The sequence below is a fragment of the Sinocyclocheilus grahami genome, unplaced genomic scaffold (assembly GCF_001515645.1).
Source record: "Sinocyclocheilus grahami isolate Dianchi unplaced genomic scaffold, SAMN03320097.WGS_v1.1 scaffold1106.1, whole genome shotgun sequence".
Classification (NCBI taxonomy): domain Eukaryota; kingdom Metazoa; phylum Chordata; class Actinopteri; order Cypriniformes; family Cyprinidae; genus Sinocyclocheilus; species Sinocyclocheilus grahami.
The window spans coordinates 419,319-441,333 of NW_015506285.1; the positions used below are offsets into that span (position 1 = coordinate 419,319).

The 22,015-nt window shown below is 39.1% G+C and overlaps 1 protein-coding gene across 1 annotated transcript in view; it reads right to left on the minus strand.

Moving 5' to 3' along the window:
* Positions 1–2,569: 2,569 nt before the first annotated feature.
* LOC107566858 (tyrosine-protein kinase ABL1-like) overlaps positions 2,570–22,015 on the minus strand; it is a 33,809-nt gene continuing 14,363 nt past the window's right edge. The window contains exons 2-11 of the mRNA XM_016252417.1: positions 20,123–20,287; positions 16,497–16,792; positions 13,275–13,547; positions 12,283–12,367; positions 8,859–9,036; positions 7,705–7,889; positions 7,461–7,613; positions 4,738–4,827; positions 4,530–4,658; positions 2,570–4,451 (exon numbers count right to left, since the gene is read on the minus strand). Coding sequence (XP_016107903.1) covers positions 2,872–4,451; positions 4,530–4,658; positions 4,738–4,827; positions 7,461–7,613; positions 7,705–7,889; positions 8,859–9,036; positions 12,283–12,367; positions 13,275–13,547; positions 16,497–16,792; positions 20,123–20,287 — 3,134 coding nt within the window. The 3' untranslated portion in view covers positions 2,570–2,871. The remainder of the gene's footprint in view (positions 4,452–4,529; positions 4,659–4,737; positions 4,828–7,460; positions 7,614–7,704; positions 7,890–8,858; positions 9,037–12,282; positions 12,368–13,274; positions 13,548–16,496; positions 16,793–20,122; positions 20,288–22,015) is intronic.

The window sequence follows — 22,015 nt, forward strand, 5'->3', positions numbered from 1 at the left end:
TTTGAGCATAAACAATATCTGCAAAGTTACGAAGCTGAAAGTTCAATGCAAACGGAGATATCGTCTTAAAATTCTGTCAGTTTAATGCCTACAAAAACGACTGGTGGGGACTACAACACGTTACTTCCTGGGTTCGTGACATCACAAACCCAGATAAACCCCGCCCTCGGGAAAAGGCAGCAAAGGGGGCGGGGCCATGCTGCGCTGCTTTAGAGAAGAGAAAGAGAGAACTAGAGGTGCACGTAAAAATCTATTCATATATGAATCATGATTCTGTCTTCTAACGATTCTAATGGATTCACACGTTTAAACACAATCAAGCCTAGAAAAAACCCAGTGAACCACCCCTTTAAATGCACCTGTGCTCAGAATAATGCGTTGCATTCATGCATCTGTAAACGTGCAGTGGTTGCACTGATCCCAAAACTGAATGGAAGTCTCCTGTTTGTGAACTCGCAATCACGTGCATGTCGACATGCGAGCGCATGCATGAGCGAGAGTCGGTTTGGGTCGGACAGCTTTATAAATCAAAGACACTTTATGGAAAGATTGATTCTTCTGCCCCTTCATCATATCAGTATACATTCGTCTGTCCTCACCACTGTTATTTTGAGTTGCCTTATTGTTATTCATTCATCTTAATATTATTACCATCACCGTTTAATCTCAACTAGCTCAACATGCAGTTCAGACTTGAGTTAAACTAACGGTTTCACAACACTGCTACTGTTTTTGTATAGATCGATGAAATGTGACGGAAACGGCTCCAGTCATGTAGGCTGTACAGTAAGCATCAGTGCATCGGCTTGTATATTAACAGCACCACGCACAGCTTCTTCTGAAGCAGCATCTGTGTCTTAACTCGGATCTGATTCAGCTGCTGTACATAAGGCTGTATCTGTTGATGAAACACAGCAGACGCCTCTCTCATAAACTCTCTGAAGAGACGCGAGGCAACTTCTACAGAAAGTCTTACCGATGGAGATCAGATCTCAGACTGAGCTAGTCCTTTTGAACTGTTTGAATGACCTCTCGCTGTTCACACGAGTAAAAACAGTACATATGTATAAACTTAAGGAGCTGTGCTAACGGTTGAAAAATCTGTTTATGTGTGTATATGATTTTAAAATGTTGACATTTAGATTTTAATGATGACAATAAAAATGCTCTAGATAGAGCGTTTCTGCCTCATTCTGAATAAGCACTTAAAATGAAAATGAACACCTGCGTATCATGCGAAAGCAGACAATACGAGCACGCTGACAGAAACAAACCCTTGACGTTGTTCAAGTAGCAAAATTGCTTTGTATTTTATGCAACAAACTGCACCAACGTTACAGAAAGAATCGACTGAAAATAGGTGACGTGTATTTACAAAGACGAGCAATTAGTCTTCAAAAGTGAGAGGCTTGAATACAAATTAAAAAGTAGTGGCATGATTTTAAGAGATAAAAAAACCCATGAAATGTCAACACTGGTAGTACCATGTTGAACTCAAGGCAGCTTGTGGTTGGCCTGTCAGATGAACTAATACTGAAAACAACTGCATTATTTCAATTACACAAGCACAACAGACTGGAAAGTTTTAGTCTCGACGAGAATCATGTGGCTTGTGGTCTTTGGATAAAGCTGTTCCTTACAAATCTGTGATCCCGGAGCGCTTCAGTCAGTGCTGTGTGGAAAACCTTGGAAAGGACAACTGCAGTGGTAACTGAAGATCCTTCAGAGGACATTACAAACACATCTATACATGTACTGCATCTTAAGCGGCGATTCTCACTCCCAAGTCGTTCTCCTTGAGACAGTAGTGTGCTTCGTTCACTGACCCGTGAGCCATGTTCAGCAAGTCTCTTTACGGCAACTGTATTTTCGGAAAAGTGTTTATGTTGTGATTGTGCTGAAGCAACACTTGTTCAAAACCCCTGACGGGCCTGGAAAAGATGGGAAAACCGACTTTACGACTGCAAAGGTCAATGTCGCAATCATACAATACGCGATCACTCGATTACAAAACGAAGTTCCTCATATCACAGGGACCGTTCACATCTCGCAACAAAGCGCTTTATTGACCAACCACACGAAGAAAACGAAGCTAAACAGTCTTTATCAATTGTGAATGTACTTCAGAAAATACATTTTGATCCCGTAAAAATGTTTGGAAGTGTGAGGCACATGAGTTGTTTTTCTGTCAGTCATGAAATACTGCTGTTTTTAACAAATACTTTGAGAAAACGCAGAGAAGCCACTGCAAAAAATAGTTTTTTGCTTAGTAGTTTTGTCGTGTTCTAGTTTAAATATCTAAAAATTCTTGAATCAGGATGCATTTACTTGACAAGTAAAATGATTTAAGATATTTTGTCTTATTTTCTGAAAAAATATAAAAATTTTGTTATTTTTTGCTTAAAACGAGCAAAAATATCTACCAATGGTGTAAGAAAAATAATATCAACTCAAAGGTTTAACAAGATTATTTTTCTTGCCCCACTGGCAGATATTTTTACTTGTTTTAAGCAAAAACTAAATTTTTTCAGAAATCAAGACAAGTCATTTTACTTGTCAAGTAAGCATCTTAATTCCAGAATTTGAAGACATTTACACTAGAAAACAAGACAAATACTAAGAAAGAAAACCATTTTTTGCAGTGAGGAAAGTCAAGGAATTACAGAGACTCAATCAAGTCACTACGACTTGAACCTGGGCTACCTTAAGATCGCCAAGTGGAACGGTTCCCCTGCACTTGTGCACAGTAATAAGACACTGAACCGTTCGGAAACGTTCCTCTATTTGGCATGAGAAAAGCCGAGGTGGCTCACATCACCAGAGAAGCCCCAGACACGCAGATGACACCGGTCGCATCCGTGCTCTTCTCCGCTACCTCTGAACAATGTCACTGATCTCCTTGACGGAGGAAAGCAGCTTTGAAAAGTCTTGAGGCGTGTTGGCTCCCCCGGTGGCGGCGGGGCAGATCTGCAGCTCGCGCAGGCTGCTCTCCAACTTATTGATGGCTTCGCGGAAAGCAAACTTGTTGCGCATCTGCTGGATGGACTCGACGTAGGTCGCGCAATACTTGGACAGATTCTTGCCGGCTTCCAGCACCGCGCTATGGCTGCCGGTCTGCTCCGTAATGCGGCCGATGGCGGCTCGCAGGAGCTCGGTGCTCTCCAAGAGCATCTCGCGCGTGATGCAGGAGTTGGAGAGCCGCTCCGACGGCTGGCGCGTCTTCCTTAGTGAGCGGCGGGTCGTCATGAGGGGAATGAAATTGGATCCCGGATCACCGGCAGCCGATCCGGTTCCCATTCCTGGCAGCTGACTGCTTGGGGATATAGAAGTCGTCTTTGGGGGCTGCACTTTTGAGGTGTTTTTTGGTACATTCTTAGCACATTCTTGGGAAAGACTCATGCCTTTGCCTTGTTCTGCGGATCCGGAACTTGGAGGGTTGTGTTCAGACGAGCCTTTGGCTTTGGTATCTGAAGAAACGTCAAAAGTGGGACTCCTCGAAGTCTTTCCGGATTTGCCGCTCGAGACCGGAGGCGGAGGAGGAGCTGGTTTGGGTTTGGCGAACTTCCCCTTCTCTCGGTCTCTTTGTACAGGGACTTCGGAAGAGTTCTTGAGCCTACGAGGTCTGCATTCGTCTCCTGGAAGAGGAAGCACATTGGGTTTGAACAGCTCTGCTTGCAAGGCGCTCGTTTTGGAGCTTTCCGTCCGATGGCTGAGCTTCGGTGTCCGAGTCAAAGGACTTGATCCAGGACTAGACTCCGAGTCCTTAAACACTTCGTCTGGTGCATCCGAGTCGGTTTTCTTGGGAAGGCGCGGTGGCGGAGTAAGGGTGCCACCACGGGGCACACAATCGGCTTTCTTGCGAGGCAGAGCTGGCTTTCCTCCAAAGGTTCCCGAGTCGAAGTGAGACAACTGGATATCACGGGGCAAGGTGACCGACTTCCACTCGGTGCGCTCGGACCCCGGAAGCATGCTAGAGGTGGAAGAAGACCTTAAGAAGCGCTTGGAGTTTGACATGGGGTCTTCTTCTGCAGGTGGAGTCGTGGCAAGCTTCCCTCCGCCGGCCGATGTTGTCCCCTTTTTCCGTGAATGAGATGGAAAGAGCTGACCGGGAAAAACCATGGCTCCATTGGTGACTCCGACAATCGTTGTACTGTTGGAGCCGACCAATTTAGAAGGGTCGATGCCGTCGTTAGTGGAAGCGCCATTGTTAAAATCATCTCTGCATTCGGAAGCCAGTCCTCTACGATCCAGTTGCCCATCCATCTTCCCGAAGGAGCTGCTGCGTTTAGGTGGTGCCGGAGCCGTTCTCTTCTTTTTCTTGATTAAACTGAACGGATTCATTCGGAACTTATCTTTATCTTTGGCTAGGAGGCGATCGTCTTCGTTTAAGTTGCTATCAAGGACAGGCCTCGGGAGCATCGGGGGCCCGGTTACCTCGGCCTCTGCTGCGTCTGGAAAAGGTACAGCTTCATCAGTCTGCAGAAAAGCAGCTCAGAATTCACTGTGAATGTTGGGAGAGCGCCGCTTACCGGGACTGTCGCCATCCCTGCTGTCCGTATGTCTTCGCAGTGTCCTCGTCTTAGTGGGAAGTTCTGGAGCCTGCTGTATCGGACCCAGTGTCAGCTTCTTACCCTTTTTGCCCAACTCTTTCTCCACCTCTGCAACCCATTAAAAGTGAAGATGAGCCACAAGAAAGTACACATTCATTTCTCTAAATCTCCAGAGATAGAGTCTCACCGTCGGAGATGCTGGACTCTTGAAACATCGTCTCAAACGCCTGGTGGGTTTCAGCAAAAGAAGGCCGCTCTGCAGGGTTCCACCTCCAACCTAAAGACAGAAACGCACAGGTCAGTCCAAAGGGCCTGTATTAATACAGTTCACAGGGGACCTATTGTGCAAAATTCACTTTTATAAGGTGTTTGAACACGGTGTGCAAAAACAACCAGCCTATAATGGTAAAAATCCACCCACTAATTTTTATTTTTATAATCCCAATAAATCATAAACAGTCTCTCTGAACACGCAATTCCAGATTTAGGGAGAAATCCCGCCCATTTGTGACGTTCTCTGCCCTATTAGCATAGACACAGCCCTGAGTGAGAAAAAGCAGTCCACCTTTACTGTTTTCCTGCTGTAGCTGCTGGAGATACACAATGTCAGCGCCACAAGTCCTATGTTTGTGCCAATCATTTTACACCGGACTGCTTAACAAAGGAGGGTTAGGTCAACGCTGGACTTTTGCAAAAGTTGATTCTGAAAGAGGGATCAATTCCAACGCTTCGTGCACGACCATCAGCTCCAAAGCAAGCGCGCCATATTTTGTTTTCCAAATTGCATTTCTGAAAAAGCTTCTTGGCACTAAGGCTAAAGGACTTGTAAGCATTATAGATAGTTTGTATTTCTGGTGTAAAACCAAACTTACTTTAGCTTTATTCATTTAAAGCTGTATATTGAGTAGTGGACGATGTTAAATCCATATCGGAGGAAAAATACATTGTTATTCGGCGCCACCTAGCGTTCAGGCATGAATTAGCAGAAGGTTTTTTTGATTTAATATTGAAAATAGAAAAATGTGAAAACGGCTACTTTTCATCGGCTACGTCGTCATCACGCATTAAGAAACCGTACACCCGGAGGACTATTATTCTTCCTCGAGGAACTGCGGAAGAACTGATGACGGCACGGTTGATCTTCGGCTGACCAATCAGCAGAAAGGGGCGTTTAATTGACCGTTCGCAAAGACACGCCCTCCTTAGTTACTGTTGCTATCCCCGACAAACAATGCTGCTCTCACACTACACACATGTTCTCACGCAGTGAAAAATACATCGCAGAGGAAACTGACAACACACCGACAGACAAGACGGAGCTGGTTACTTCTGCTATGAAACAAGGTCTCAGGACTCTCAGCTTTTAAATTGTGTAATTTTTAAAGAAATTCAAACAATAAATATCATTTTGTGGTTCTTTAATGTGTCGTGACAGATCGCTGTATTGCCACGTGAACCGATCGTCTTTTCATATTTATGTGAAGCACGCAATGAACATGAATAAACATCAGAAAGTGTTTTATGTCAACCGCGGAACACAAAAAACGCTTTAAAGGAATTCCTTCGCTTATTGCCGTTTCTGTGGCAGCCTACAACAGCACAGCTTAACCCTCCACACATTTTTATATTTAATTATATTGAAAAAGTTTCAATTCAGTCGATCATTTTTACCCCGTTTTAACATGGATTTCTGTGGAGACCGGCCGTAGCTGTCGGGCAAGATGGCGGATAGCAGCGGCGGTACATTATATTCGCGTTCTGATTGGTCAGATCGCCTGTCAATCAAGCTCCTTGTTAACGGTCAATTCCCGCCCACATGTAGAAATCGAATATTCAAGCGGTTTATTCATTTTTCTACCCCAGAACAAAAAACTAAAAATTAAGCCGAATTCTTGTTTTTCGTTTCTTGGGAAAAAATTAGAAAAGGAGCAGTTCTCTCTTTTTTCTACTTTTAATATTAAATAAAAAAAACGAGTGAACGGATGATACATGGATTTCAGTGCGTGAGATTGTCCGGTCTTGTTTTTGCCAGCTCTTAAAGCTCCACCCTCTTCTGAAAAGGGGGGCGGGAGCACCAGCTCATTTGCATTTAAAGGGACAAACACAAAAACGCTCATACGTCTCAAAAACGTTTTGGCTGATACCCTTAAAAGTGGCAATTTTAACAAGCTATAAAAAATGATCTGTGAGGTATTTTGAGCTAAAACTTCACATACACACTCTGGGGACATCAGAGACTTATTTTACATCTTGTTAAAAGGGGCATAATAGGTCACCTTTAACTGTAATTATCTTGTTCAAACACTTAAGCTTGTCTACCTTTAGGTCCTGATCTAAAGAGCTACTTACAGGCCCTCATGAGCTCATAGACTTTCACATGTAGAAATCGAATATTCAAGCGGTTTATTCATTTTTCTACCCCAGAACGAAAAACTAAAAATTAAGCCGAATTCTTGTTTTTCGTTTCTTGGGAAAAAATTAGAAAAGGAGCAGTTCTCTCTTTTTTCTACTTTTAATATTAAATAAAAAAAACTAGTGAACGGATGATACATGGATTTCAGTGCGTGAGATTGTCCGGTCTTGTTTTTGCCAGCTCTTAAAGCTCCACCCTCTTCTGAAAAGGGGGGCGGGAGCACCAGCTCATTTGCATTTAAAGGGACAAACACAAAAACGCTCATACGTCTCAAAAACGTTTTGGCTGATACCCTTAAAAGTGGCAATTTTAACAAGCTATAAAAAATGATCTGTGAGGTATTTTGAGCTAAAACTTCACATACACACTCTGGGGACATCAGAGACTTATTTTACATCTTGTTAAAAGGGGCATAATAGGTCACATTTAACTGTAATTATCTTGTTCAAACACTTAAGCTTGTCTACCTTTAGGTCCTGATCTAAAGAGCTACTTACAGGCCCTCATGAGCTCATAGACTTTCTCTGGGCATCCCTCGGGTCTGTCCATGCGGTAATCTTTCTCTAGTAGCTCGTACACTTGGGACAAGTCGATTCCAGGATACGGAGACAACCCATAGGTGGCGATTTCCCAAAGCAGGACTCCAAATGCTAAAGAGTTCAAGCAAAAATGTCAGCTTTACACATGAGATAACACCGATACATCTCGACCTGGGAAGTGAATTCATTGACTTCTGCTTACCCCACACGTCTGACTTGATGGAGAATTTGTTATAGGCCAGACTCTCCGGGGCGGTCCATTTAATGGGAAACTTGGCTCCTACATGGGCTATGTAGGTTTCTTCAGTCATCAGGCGACTCAGTCCAAAATCTGCCACTTTAACCAAGTGGTTTTCCCCAACTAAGCAGTTACGGGCAGCCAGATCCCTGAAACAAGAGCCAGATCGTAACTGGAAACGCGTCACTTCCTACTATTACTAATACTATGTTGTCCCTTTGTCCTAGGGCTGGGCGATATGGCAAAACATTTAAATCTCGATTTTTCAGAACGTTTGACCGATTCTTGATGTTTTCTACGATTTTTAACTAGTCAACTTGAAAATGTAACTACAGCATGATTCAAGAAACTTTTTCTTTATAAACCCTGTATAAGAAAATTATATTCCAAGTGCAGCGCACAGGTTGTAAATGTTAAACAAATGACTTGTGAAATATCTTTGCAGAAAAGATGCATGAACTACAACTACATCTTGTGCAAACTTGTCTTATACATATTATGTGTTCAGAAATAATACAAGGAAAATGCTTAAAATAAAATCTCAAAAGTCAAGGTGATTCAAATTCAAGATGACTAAATATGTAACACCAGTTATTAACTATAAATGTTCTGTAAAAACAAACAGCAGCTTTTAGCCTGTCAGCATGATGCAAACATGAAATATCAGTCATACAGTAGTAGTTCTTCACAGGTTTTATATTCGATTGCGCTGTTTTTCCAATTGTTTATTCTATGTAAACATGAACACATTTGAGAGTTGCGCTCGTGTCTCATGCATCAAACGGCTTTCTACAAACACCGCTCAAGTTAAAACAAGTTCACTCCCATCTTCTTGCATGTGTTTCCCTTTCCACTGCCTGCGTCGCATATCTTTGTCAACACAAAAGCACATTCTGTGTGAAGGCGCTTAGTGCTATATTCTACGTCTGGTCCTTCACAGAGCGCTTAATCACGTGCGCCGACATGCGTTCTTTTCTCTTCACCGTTATATTGTAGAAGTGTCTAATTCTAACATTTGGAAATATTTCTATTCAAAATCGCGAGTTCTTCGATTTCTAAAAAATAAACTTGTGGCAAAACATTAAATTTGAATTACTCGATAAAATCTGAAAAATCACCTGTGGATGAAGTTCTTCTTCTCCAGATATTCCATGGCGGAGGAGATCTGCGTGGCCATGTAGAGCAGCACCACAGCATTGACCTCCTCGTGATTACACTCACGCAGGTAATCCAGCAGGTTTCCGTGGGTCATGAACTCGGTGATGATGTAAAACGGAGGTTCCCGTGTGCAGACACCTGACATCAGAGAAAAACACAGGCTCTTTGTGAAGGACGCTTCATTTAGAAGCACATTCCTCCAGAACATCATTGGACGAATCATGCTTCATAGACCAAAAACTCAAACACACACTGCAAAAAATGATTTTCATCTTGTTTTCTAGTATAAATATCTAAACATTTTTGAATCAAGATGCATTCCCATGACAAGTAAAATGACTTGAGATATCATGTCTTGTTTTCTGAAAAAAAAATTCCAATGGGGCAAAAAAATAAAAAGTGTCTTTCTCTTATTTATTCCTTCCCTTTCTAGTGTGTACTTATTTAAACAATGCTGAAACTTGGGATTTACGAGCACTTCCTGTGTATAAAAAAAATTTAAAAAAATCGCTTTATGTATTCAAGTGTAAGTCACTTTGGATAAAAGCGTCTGCAAAATGACTAAATGTAAATGTAAGAAAAATAATATTGTTTAGCCTTTGAATTAAGATCATTGTTCTTACCCCACTGGCAGATATTTGTACTCGTTTTAAGCAAAAACTAGCAAAATGTTGATGTTTTTATTTAGAAAACAAGACTTAATATCTTATGTGAATGCATCTTGATTCAAAAATGTTTAGATATTTATACTAGAAAACAAGATGAAAATACTAAGAAAGAAAATACATTTTTTTTGCATGAAGTCTTCTAATTACTGGTTGAAGTGGATTGGTTACAAAAGTGCTGCTTTGACGACTATTATGACATTATTTGACCTCTCGTTTAACTAAGAAATAATATTCAAATCAAGGCTGTTTCTTGTGACTTTCTTCTCTTTAAAATTAGAAATTGCAAACAGCGATGAACCGATGATGATTCTTATTTCATATTAATGTCATCTCTAAACTGAACTAAGTTATGAAACAAGTGTTTAAGACTTTGTCTTCATCTAGAGTGTGTTTTAATTGAAAATAAATGTAAATTTGCAAACAACCCCGATTGAACTGGCCTTTTTTGAAAATTGCTTATAATTCCAAATTACAGTAAAAATGATATTTTTTCCACTAATGTAGCACATTACATTGATACAGTAATTTGATGTGCTTGAGTCATTTGAGAAAGTTTGCGCTTTACATTTGCACATCATGCTGCTTCTAGATAAATTATGTTAAGATGAAGATACAAATGTTCATGTAGATAGACCATCTATGAGATACACATACATGTATATATTTATATAAATCATATATTTAATATATAAATATTTTTCTTAAATATATACATGCATGTGTATTTATATACACATAATAACACGCACATACTGTATATTATGTACACAAAACGTTTATTTTGGATGCGATTGATCTTTGCCCAGCACTAATAAATACATTGATTTTCATCTTGTTTTCTAGTATAAATATCTAAACATTTTTGAATCAAGATGCATTCCCATGACAAGTAAAATGACTTGAGATATCATGTCTTGTTTTCTGAAAAAAAAAATTCCAATGGGGCAAAAAAATAAAAAGTGTCTTTCTCTTATTTATTCCTTCCCTTTCTAGCGTGTACTTATTTAAACAATGCTGAAACTTGGGATTTACGAGCACTTCCTGTGTATAAAAAATAAAAATAAATCGCTTTATGTATTCAAGTGTAAGTCACTTTGGATAAAAGCGTCTGCAAAATGACTAAATGTAAATGTAAGAAAAATAATATTGTTTAGCCTTTGAATTAAGATCATTGTTCTTACCCCACTGGCAGATATTTGTACTCGTTTTAAGCAAAAACTAGCAAAATGTTGATGTTTTTATTTAGAAAACAAGACTTAATATCTTATGTGAATGCATCTTGATTCAAAAATGTTTAGATATTTATACTAGAAAACAAGATGAAAATACTAAGAAAGAAAATACATCGACAAGTAAAATGACTTGAGATATCATGTCTTGTCTTCTAAAAAAAATAAAAATTATAAAAATGTTAGTTTTTGCTTAAAACGAGCAAAAACATCTGCCAATGGGGCAAAAACAAAAAAATCTGGTTTAGCCTTTGAATCAAGATAATTTCTCTTGTCCTACTGGCAGATATTTTTGTTAATTTTAAGCAAAAACTAACAAAAATTTAAAACTTTTTTTTTTTTTTTTTTAAACAATTTTTTTGAAAAATGTTTAGATATTTATACTAGAAAACAAGACGAAAATACTAAGTAAGAGAATCATTTTTTGCAGTGTGATGCGTTCTCGACGTGTCTCTGACCTTCAGTGTTTTGACAGCCACGGTCAGGTTGTATTTCTTCCAGACGCCCTCGTACACCTCTCCATACTGCCCTCCTCCCAGCTTGTGCTTCATGGTGATATCTGTGCGCTCCATCTCCCACTTGTCGTAGTTGGGCGAGACGCCGTAGATGGTGGGCTTGTTGCGTTAAAGAAAATACATTTTTTTTGCATGAAGTCTTCTAATTACTGGTTGAAGTGGATTGGTTACAAAAGTGCTGCTTTGACGACTATTATGACATTATTTGACCTCTCGTTTAACTAAGAAATAATATTCAAATCAAGGCTGTTTCTTGTGACTTTCTTCTCTTTAAAATTAGAAATTGCAAACAGCGATGAACCGATGATGATTCTTATTTCATATTAATGTCATCTCTAAACTGAACTAAGTTATGAAACAAGTGTTTAAGACTTTGTCTTCATCTAGAGTGTGTTTTAATTGAAAATAAATGTAAATTTGCAAACAACCCCGATTGAACTGGCCTTTTTTGAAAATTGCTTATAATTCCAAATTACAGTAAAAATGATATTTTTTCCACTAATGTAGCACATTACATTGATACAGTAATTTGATGTGCTTGAGTCATTTGAGAAAGTTTGCGCTTTACATTTGCACATCATGCTGCTTCTAGATAAATTATGTTAAGATGAAGATACAAATGTTCATGTAGATAGACCATCTATGAGATACACATACATGTATATATTTATATAAATCATATATTTAATATATAAATATTTTTCTTAAATATATACATGCATGTGTATTTATATACACATAATAACACGCACATACTGTATATTATGTACACAAAACGTTTATTTTGGATGCGATTGATCTTTGCCCAGCACTAATAAATACATTACATTTATTTACTATGAAGAAGTACTTCACAGTTCACTAGTATTACAGTGACACTGTATTGATTTACTATTTATAATTTGATCATCAATAAAAACGTGATGCGTTTCCACAATTTGTTAGCTTTAGTCCCTGCACAAATGGACTCACCTAAGAGCTGCACCAGGTTTGGGTGTTTGATTTCTTTCATGACCGCAGCTTCTTTTAAAAACTCCTCCACTTCCATTGTGTCCTCCTGCACAAGAGCAAAAACTGTTCTCAGCCAGCATTCATCGCTGCATTAGGATTGTCATGCTCTCATGCAATAGAGGGCCACAGACGGCAGAGAAAATCAATGCTAAATTAGGATTATTTGACGGTATTTTCATTATATTGATCCGTCATGCGGCAGAAGTGCCGGAAGTAAACATGGCCTCATCCTCAGAAAGCATGAGCAAAACTACAAACACCACCTCACGGCATTAAGCCAGAATGATTCTCTTACTTAGTATTTTCATCTTGTTTTCTAGTATAAATATCTAAACATTTTTGAATCAAGATGCATTCCCATGACAAGTAAAATGACTTGAGATATCATGTCTTGTCTTCTAAAAAAAATAAAAATTATAAAAATGTTGTTAGTTTTTGCTTAAAACGAGCAAAAACATCTGCCAATGGGGCAAAAACTAAAAATCTGGTTTAGCCTTTGAATTAAGATATTTTTCTTGTCCCACTGGCAGATGTTTTTGCTTGTTTTAAGCAAAAACTAACAACATTTTTATGTTTTTGTGTTTTTTTTTTTTTTTTTAGAAAAGAAGACTTAATATCTTATGTCATTTTACTTGTGAATGCATCTTGAATTAAATAAGATGCGTCTTGTTTTCTGAAAAAATTATCAATTTTGTTAGTTTTTGCTAAAAATGAGTAAAGGGGTGCCAATAGGGTTCTTTTTTAGCCTTTGAATTAAGATAATTTTTCTTGTCCTACTGGCAGATATTTGTTAATTTTAAGCAAAAACTAACAAAAATTAAAAACTTTTTTTTTTTTTTAAGAAAACAATTTTTTTGAAAAATGTTTAGATATTTATACTAGAAAACAAGACGAAAATACTAAGTAAGAGAATCATTTTTTGCAGTGTGATGCGTTCTCGACGTGTCTCTGACCTTCAGTGTTTTGACAGCCACGGTCAGGTTGTATTTCTTCCAGACGCCCTCGTACACCTCTCCATACTGCCCTCCTCCCAGCTTGTGCTTCATGGTGATATCTGTGCGCTCCATCTCCCACTTGTCGTAGTTGGGCGAGACGCCGTAGATGGTGGGCTTGTTGCGTTTGGGCGCTGGGTAATGCAGCGTGGTGATCAGACCGTCAGACACGGTGGAATGATGGTGAACCAGCTCCGCCAGAGTGTTAAAGCGGCTCTCCGACGAAACATACAGCTGCAGAGGAACAGACACGAGAGCGTGAGCGAGATAACAGCACAGAACCGAGCCTACAAACCCAGCAGAAGACACAATACACAAGTTAAGATAAAACGACTGGCCGCTGAACCCAGGAGACATCGCATTAAAGTCACCATGAAAACAAAATGGACTATTCCTATCTCTAAGGAATATGCAAGGTTTATTATAAATGTTTTATCAGTGCACATCTTTTTTTTAAATTCATGTTTTCTCATCTGTGTCCCTGCAGCACAAAAGCAGTGTTGAGTCGCTGGGGGATATTTGTAGCAATAGCCAACAATACATTGTATGGGTCACAATTATACATTTCTCTTTTATGCCAAAAATCATTAGGATATTAAGATATTTTGTAAATTTCCTACCATAAACAATGTTTGATTAGTAATATGCATTGCTAAGAACTTCATTTGAACAACTTTAAAGATGATTTTCTCAATATTTAGATTTTTTTGCACCCTCAGATTCCAGATTTTCAAATATTGTCTGATCCTAACAAACCATACATCAATGGAAAGATTATTTATTCAGCAAAAAAAAAAACCCCTTATGACTGGTTTTGTGGTCCAGGGTCAAATATAACCAATGTTTTAAAATGATTTGAGTCCAGCATTTCACATCTCACGCGAGTATGAATAGTTGTTGCATAACTTGTGCAATGATATAAATGTGCATTTTCGAAGCCACTTCAGAGACTATATTTATCCACAGACTTGATATAAACAGCCATAACTGAAACAAAGCATGTAAACATGTAAATATCAATCTCTTTTAAACGTTATGTGCTAAAGACATCCATCTGAAACATTAAATCATAAATCCTGGTTGTTCCTGTGTGAATGCATTAATGAGGCTTCTTCAGTGCATTCGAGTGTGTTTAAATGCACCTTTTTAACTATTCATTGGTGTGATAACTGCATTTTGAATACTTTATTCATCCATATGCTTCAGCTGTAGCAGGAGCAAGAGTTAACACACTGTAACATTCAAGAGTGATACACTGTTTCCTGTTAAATCCTGGTTGTTCCTGCGTGAATGCATTAATGAGGCTTCTTCAGTGCATTCGAGTGTGTTTAAATGCACCTTTTTAACTATTCATTGGTGTGATAACTGCATTTTGAATACTTTATTCATCCATATGCTTCAGCTGTAGCAGGAGGGTCAAGAACTCAGATTCATGTCATGTTTATCTGTCGAGTGTCCTGAATGGAGTTATATGATACCGGCTGTGTAATTATTAAAAGCAGCTATCCTTACTAATTGCCAACGTTTAAGCAATTGTGTACATTTTGAACCCTCAGAGCAGGTTAAAAGTGAGCAGCTGAGCTGGAATGGTGTGTGGGGCTCATTCCTGACGGCTTACACTGGAGATTCCAGCAGGGAAGTGTGAGGCGGCCGAGGCGCGTCAGGCATGCGAGGAATGAGCGCAGCAGTGCATGCGTGACACATGGACTCACTCATCAACGACTGAAAAGGGCTTGAGCTTTTAAAAATGAGATATTTAGGGCCCTATGAAATCGGTTCTATTTTTTCCCAAATTCCATTTTTTCCATTTAAATTTTTCCAGATTATGTTTTTTTCCCCCTAGACTCTGGTTTAATGGTTACATTTAAATTGTATTAATCAAAAATCATGTCTAATTAATTGAAATCAAGAAACGTACTATATTAAACAGCAATTTAAATTTACATTGTCATTTAGCAGACGCTTTTATCTAAATCCACTTACAAATGAGGACAACGGAAGAAATCTAAATCAACAAAAGAGCAATGATATGCAGATTTATTAAAAGTTTAACAAAAATTGCATTCAGGCCTTTTAAACCGTCCCCCCCCAAATGTTTTTTTTTTTTAAAATTTTTTTTTAACAAAATTCAGTTTACCATACATTTTCTGGATTCCATTTTAATGGTTTCATTAAATATTAAGAATCAGAAGCTTCTCTAATTAATTGATTTTATTAAATGCGCCATTCATTCACACAGAGACACGCAGAACATGCAGGATTCATAGTCAAATAGTATTTTTGCGGTTTAATATTCAGTGACACTAGTCCATATCTGATTTAGTTCATGGTCTGATTTAGGTGTACTGACCTACTTTTGATGCATCCGTCCTAAATTTGGCAAATCTCGTGACATTCCGCGTTACACAGTAAATTCCGTTTCTATGACTTGGATTCCGTCCGTGTTTTCCGCATCGCAGAAATCATACGGCCCTAGATATTCCAAACTAGTTTTATTTGTACACATCACGCAGCATTCTCAAACGAAATTGCTCTCTAGAAGCTTGCGTTCTGCAAGTGAACGGCGCTTTATTGTTCATCCCAAAGAGGCACAAAATCACTTTCACAGACTTTTACATTAACTGTTCCCTCCCGGTGGAATGACCTGCCCAACTCAATCCCAGCAGCTGAGTCCTTAGCCATCTTCAAGAAACGACTAAAAACACATCTGTTCCATCTTTATTTGGCCCTCTAACTCTAGCACTTTCTATTCTAACTCTATTCTTTAAAAAATAAAAAACTTAGACTTGCATTCCATTCATTTACTAACTGCTTGTTTTCTTAAAAGAAAACTAGCTTGCTCTATTCTATCTGTTTTCTTTTGATTTATTATATAATTAAAGAAAAAAACAAACCTTGCTACATGTACAGTGTTAAGCTAACTGAGACTTGTTATAGCACTCGCATATCATTGCTCTTTTGTTAGTTTTGATTGCTTTTATTGTCCTCATTTGTAAGTCGCTTTGGATAAAAGCATCTGCTAAACGACTACATGTAAAAGTATATTTCAGACTAGTGAGATTGTGTATTTCAGCCGCCGCTAATCAGATGTGTATAATCTGATATTATCTGTAATCACTTCACTGTCACTGCTGTCAGGCTTGTGAAGCATCAGTAGAAACACTCTCTGGTTCTGAAGCTCACCTTGCCGTCGGAGGCCGTGTTGATGCGGTAGTGGTAGACGCGGCCCTCGCAGCGCAGCGAGATGGACCTCTGTCCCGGGCTGCTCTCGCTCTCGCGCACCAGGAAGCTGCCGTTGATGCCGCTGCTCAGAAGGTACTCGGCGGCGTTGCGGGACACGGGCCCGTGGTACCAGCTGTGCTTCTCCAGGCTGTTGACGGGCGTGATGTAGTTGCTGGGAACCCAGCCCTGGCCGTTCTTGGTCTGCGCCTCGCACCACTCGCCATTGTGATTGTATCCCAGAACCCTCAGCTTCTCTCCTGATCAGAGCATTATGTCAAAGTCATTTCAATGTCTATTAACTCTTTCCCCGCCAGCGATTTTGATGATTTTCACTAAAATTTGATGGCCTCCAGTATATTTTGCTGTATGAATATTTGAATATGCAATACACCAAACTAAAGATCAGAGCCTCTACTAAAACAAAAAAAAATCTGTTTCATTCTAGCTTAAAGCATTCTTTTTCAGCAACACTTCAATATAGGTAGGTTTCATAAATGCATTTTGAGCAAAAAGTTGTGAAAATCTAATTTATCAAAAACTAGATCTGGATTCAGTACGATTATCAAAGCATAAATCCAGTAAATCGCTTCCAACAACGCCTCCAAAGCTTGCAGACATATACCACGTCCTGGATCAACATTTCACTCCGTAGCATTATGCCGTTTTCATTTATATGCTGTCTATTGCTGACGATCGCATTATTTTTCATATGCATCTGTTTGCATAAGACATCGCTGGTTTCTCCGTCCTGTACACATGTGTTTTTGTTCGGGAGGTTTTGTACTCGTTCAGAAGATGTGTAATAGCGCTCCGAGTGTATAACAGTGAAAACACGGAAAGCCGTAAAAACTCGTCTTTGGCGGGGAAGCGCTGTCTTCTAAAAGACGAGATAACTCGTCAATGGCAGGGAAAGAGTTAAGGCCGAAAAATAATTGATTTACAGCTGTGCCGTTGTAATCGTGGAAAGTGTGAATTAAAAACAGATGCACATCTACTCCCGCTGCATCAAAGGTTTCGATTTACAAGCTTTAAGCTTTATTTTTAATATTTATTATATTTTGTTTGCATAAACACTAAAACAATAACATTACCAATGATGTCTGGAAGTGACAACTTTATAACTTAATGAGTGTATGACAACCAGAAAACGAACGTTTTTGTCATAATTGGGATTGGGGGGGAATGCTTTGGGACACTTTGCTTCGGTTTGATTGGGTTTAGGAAATATAATAAAATAAATCCCATTGCCTATGCTCTCAGGATCCCTGGAATCAGTGTTACAAGTACCCCAGACACAACGTTTTTCCATTTTTGAAGCATAAACCCCATAAAAACGATGCAAGCTCTTTCTCTATGGCGCTGAAACCTACAGATGTCCGAGGTCTGCTTTCTGTGCAACTGATACTCAACTGCCATTGGCTCATCTGCGTTCGAGGGGAGGGGCTTACCGATAGGTCAATTGAAGGTGACGAGCCTTACAAGTTGATTTATCTGCGTTTAAAAAAAACGCCTCTGGTCAAAGAAACTTTCCTATGACTGCTGAAGCTTTTTAGCTCAGGTAGAATCTGCGATCTCTGACTGAGTTTGCTGGCTTCCATGGGTGCAATACGCTGTGTTTTCCAGCAACTGGCAACCCAGGGTGTCGAAATGCTTTTGGTTTATGATTAAAATACAATTAACTCTGCAGCCCTAGTGTCCGCTGGCTCTAAGAAAAAAAAACGGCATCATTTTGCATAGCACAAGCTCATTAAGTATATTTAGATGCACTTCAAGGAGTTGGTTTTTAATTGGAACGCAGCAAGAATTTGCCTTTTTAAAATGACGGTGCAAATAAGAACTTACACATGGCTTCCCGTTATAGATATGTTCTCATGTGAAGCGATTCTGATGCCTAGCGGCTGTCAGTGATCAGCTCATCCACATTAGATGTCTGATCTCCATCAAACAGCTAAAAAAACTCAATTCTTGAAATTCGTTTGCTATGCATCCGAATAAAAGGATTACATGCCGAGATACTAGCATTCTTCTTTTATTCTTATAAAGTGCTCAGTCAGAGCATATTAAAATCGACAGATGTTTCGGTCATGCAGGACCTCCCTCAGGGTTCACTTTCTATCGAAACGCTTCATTTTTCGATTCAGCTCCTCACATTATCAACACACGTGTATCTAATCGATTAAATGAATGAATCAGTGACAGACCATTTACTTCACTGGCAATTTACAAATACATCCAGAGGAGATACAGAGAAATACAGAATCAACCTTTTATTTGGATGCATAATCAAAGAATTGAGTGTTTTTGCTTTTTGATGGATTCTATTATTGACTTGCAATCGTGTTACATGTGAATGGAACCAAGCGCAAAATCCTCCTTTTTTCATTTTTGATCTCCATCAAATTCATGAAGTGTTTATCATAAAGACTTGCGACACTATGTGTACTATTTTTGGCTCTTCGACGAATTGCTTGCGGGGTTCGCATTCGATAAAAGCATCTGCTGAATGAACAAAGCTGTACTAACTAACCTCCTGTCTGGGACATCTATAGGAGATGCACTAATAACAGCTCGTTATAAAACGGTGAAATATCGTTATTCCAGGCACTGAATCCACACGCTGTCGTTATCTAATGAAGTGAGGGGCGTCTGGATGGCTGTAGATCTTCCCCTCACTGATTTTCACGGGCCGGATGGAAAGAACTGACATGTTGAGTAAGATAAAGGAAGAGGAGGAGATGAAGAATGCGCAGCAAATATGTGGATTTCCAGTCAGACATGTGACCTCATATGACTGCTAATAAACGGCGGAACAAAGAGCAGCTTCTCTCATGCGGTGACTGCAGGAGTCCCAAATAAACACTCATTCACTAATGTGCATTCTGCTGTTGATGCCCATCTTAAAGGAGACTTTACTGTAAACGGTTTCTTCACCTCATTTGGTGTTCCTCGTCAAAAATGACCGCCCTTTTAAAAATTGCTTGTAATCTTGTTATACGATATTATCAGAAAAGCTCTTTGTCAACTTGTTTTCTTTTAATTAGCTTAGGTTTTGTGTTTCTTTAATCAGCTGACTGATCAAAGATCTCAATGCTCCTCAGTTTAGGAGTGAAAAAACATTATTTACGGATAGTTTTGGCCATATTCACTAAAATTGAGGTGCACAAGCTCAGATCAATGAGGCCTATGATCAATCATCTCCAAAAACAAACAAAACCTGTGTTAATCGAAAGAAAACAAGTTGATAAAAGGATTGAATACAAATAGCATAATGCAATTTTTTGTAGGCTGGTCATTTTTGACCTGGAAACACCACAAGAGTACCAATGTGGGGGGGATTGTTACACCCTGTGCTTGTTTTATTCTAATGTCATTAACTAGCATTTTCGGGGAAAAGGAAAATCCTCTCCAGATCCAAATGACCGGAATACAACATGAGGGTCAATTTAACAACTTTAAAACTTTCATAATTAAAAGGAGTATGTTCACTAGCACATTATTGACAGATGTTAATTTCTGTGGCGTTGAAGCTAGCAGTGATTACGGTGTTTAACGTGTTCGGATGATGAAGCATGCGATGCGTGTCTGACCTTTGGTGATGCTGAGAGTGTTATCGCCGCTCGCGACGAAGTCATACAGCGCTACGAACAGATTGGGGTCATTTTCGCTGGGTCCCGCCAGCAGATTCTCTTTGGAGTTCCAGCGCGCCGCCTCGGACAGACCCGGGGCCTCGAAATCCGGCCGCTGAAGCGCTTCTGCAAACAGACCAATACATGACAATGAATGTGAGAATGCATGTTAACATGTGACCCTGGAGCACAAAACCAGTCATAAGGGTCATTTTTTTGAAAGTGAGATTAATGCATCATCTGAAAGCTGAATAAATAAGCTTTCCATTGATGTATGGCTTGTTAGACATCTATATACACACACTGATTTTTTTAAAATCCAAATGCAAAAACGCAGAAAATACAGAGCTATATATATATATATATACCGTATATCGTAAATCAGCCAAAAAATAGAGAGATATGAATTTTTGGCCACATCGTCCAGCCATAATAGTAACACACACCCCAAATGTAATCATCAATACAGTCAGCTCACAGTACATCACCACAACCACGTGCGTCATAAAACACCACGGACATAAACGGCAATCTGAACTGTTTAATGAGTCACATTCATTACTCTGTGGCATGAGGAGAAACACGTGCAGTGAAACGATCGTGACTGATGACCTCAGACATAAACAAGGCAAATAAGATACGGCAGAAGATTTGTTTTTCATGCATAAACTCACTGACTGGGACATGAATCAGCTTAGAGAAATAAAAAAAAGTGTTTTAATCACCCAAAAACGGGAATTCAGTCATCATTGACTCTCTCTAATGTTGACTGTGAAATGCAAAAGGAAAACATCTGAGCAATCCTCAGTGACCTCAAGCCCTGGCATGTGGACGACTGCTGCTTTTATGGGCATTTCTGGAGCCTGACAGCCATGATAAAGATTCTCCTCGTGTTCCACAGAACGACATGAGTCAGTAAACAGTTAACTAACCCTTCAGTCACCCGTAAAACGCCAGTGCATTTGGGTAGTTGACAAATATGGATTTTTTTTAAATCCACATCACATCTCAATGTTCAAGGCATGTACAGGAGAATTATGTAACTGGTCTTCCACAATTTATAGCTTTGTAATTCCCATTTAGCATGATCTCATGTCTTGAGCAGCCAGTCAACATACAGCCACAAAGACATCAGGCTACAATGCACTCAGATGTTTCTTCCACATTTCAGCTCCTTTATACACGACCAGTCAAACCTTTCTGGACGGTAATTTTAATGTGTTTTTTTTTTTTAAAAGAAGTCTCTTCTGCTCACCAAGCCTGCATTTATTTGAACCAAAGTACAGCAAAAGCAGTAAAATATGTTTATTTAAAGTAACTGTTCTCTGTGAATCTGTGTTAAACTGTAATGTATTTCTGTGATGCGCAGCTGTATTTTCAGCACCATTCCTCCAGTCTTCAGTGTCACATGATCTTCAGAAATCAGTATAATATGCTGATCTGCTGCTCGAGAAACATTTATTATTATTATCAGTGCTGAACACAGCTGAGTAGAATTGTTTCAGGTTTCTTTGATGAATAGAAAGTTCAGAAGAACAGCATTTATCTGAAATAGAAATCTTTTGTAACATTATAAATGCTACTTTTGATCAATTTAAAGCATCCTTGCTAAATAAAAGTATTAATTTCTATAATTATACTGACTCCAAGCTTCTGAATGGTAGAGTGTACAATGTTACAAAAGCTTTTTATTTCAGATATTTTTTATCTTTAAATCTTTCTATTCATCAAAGAATCCTGAAAAAAAATGTACACGACTGTGTTCAACATTGATAATAATCAGAAATGTTTCTCGAGCAGCAGATCAGCATATTATACTGATTTCTGAAGATCATGTGACACTGAAGACTGGAG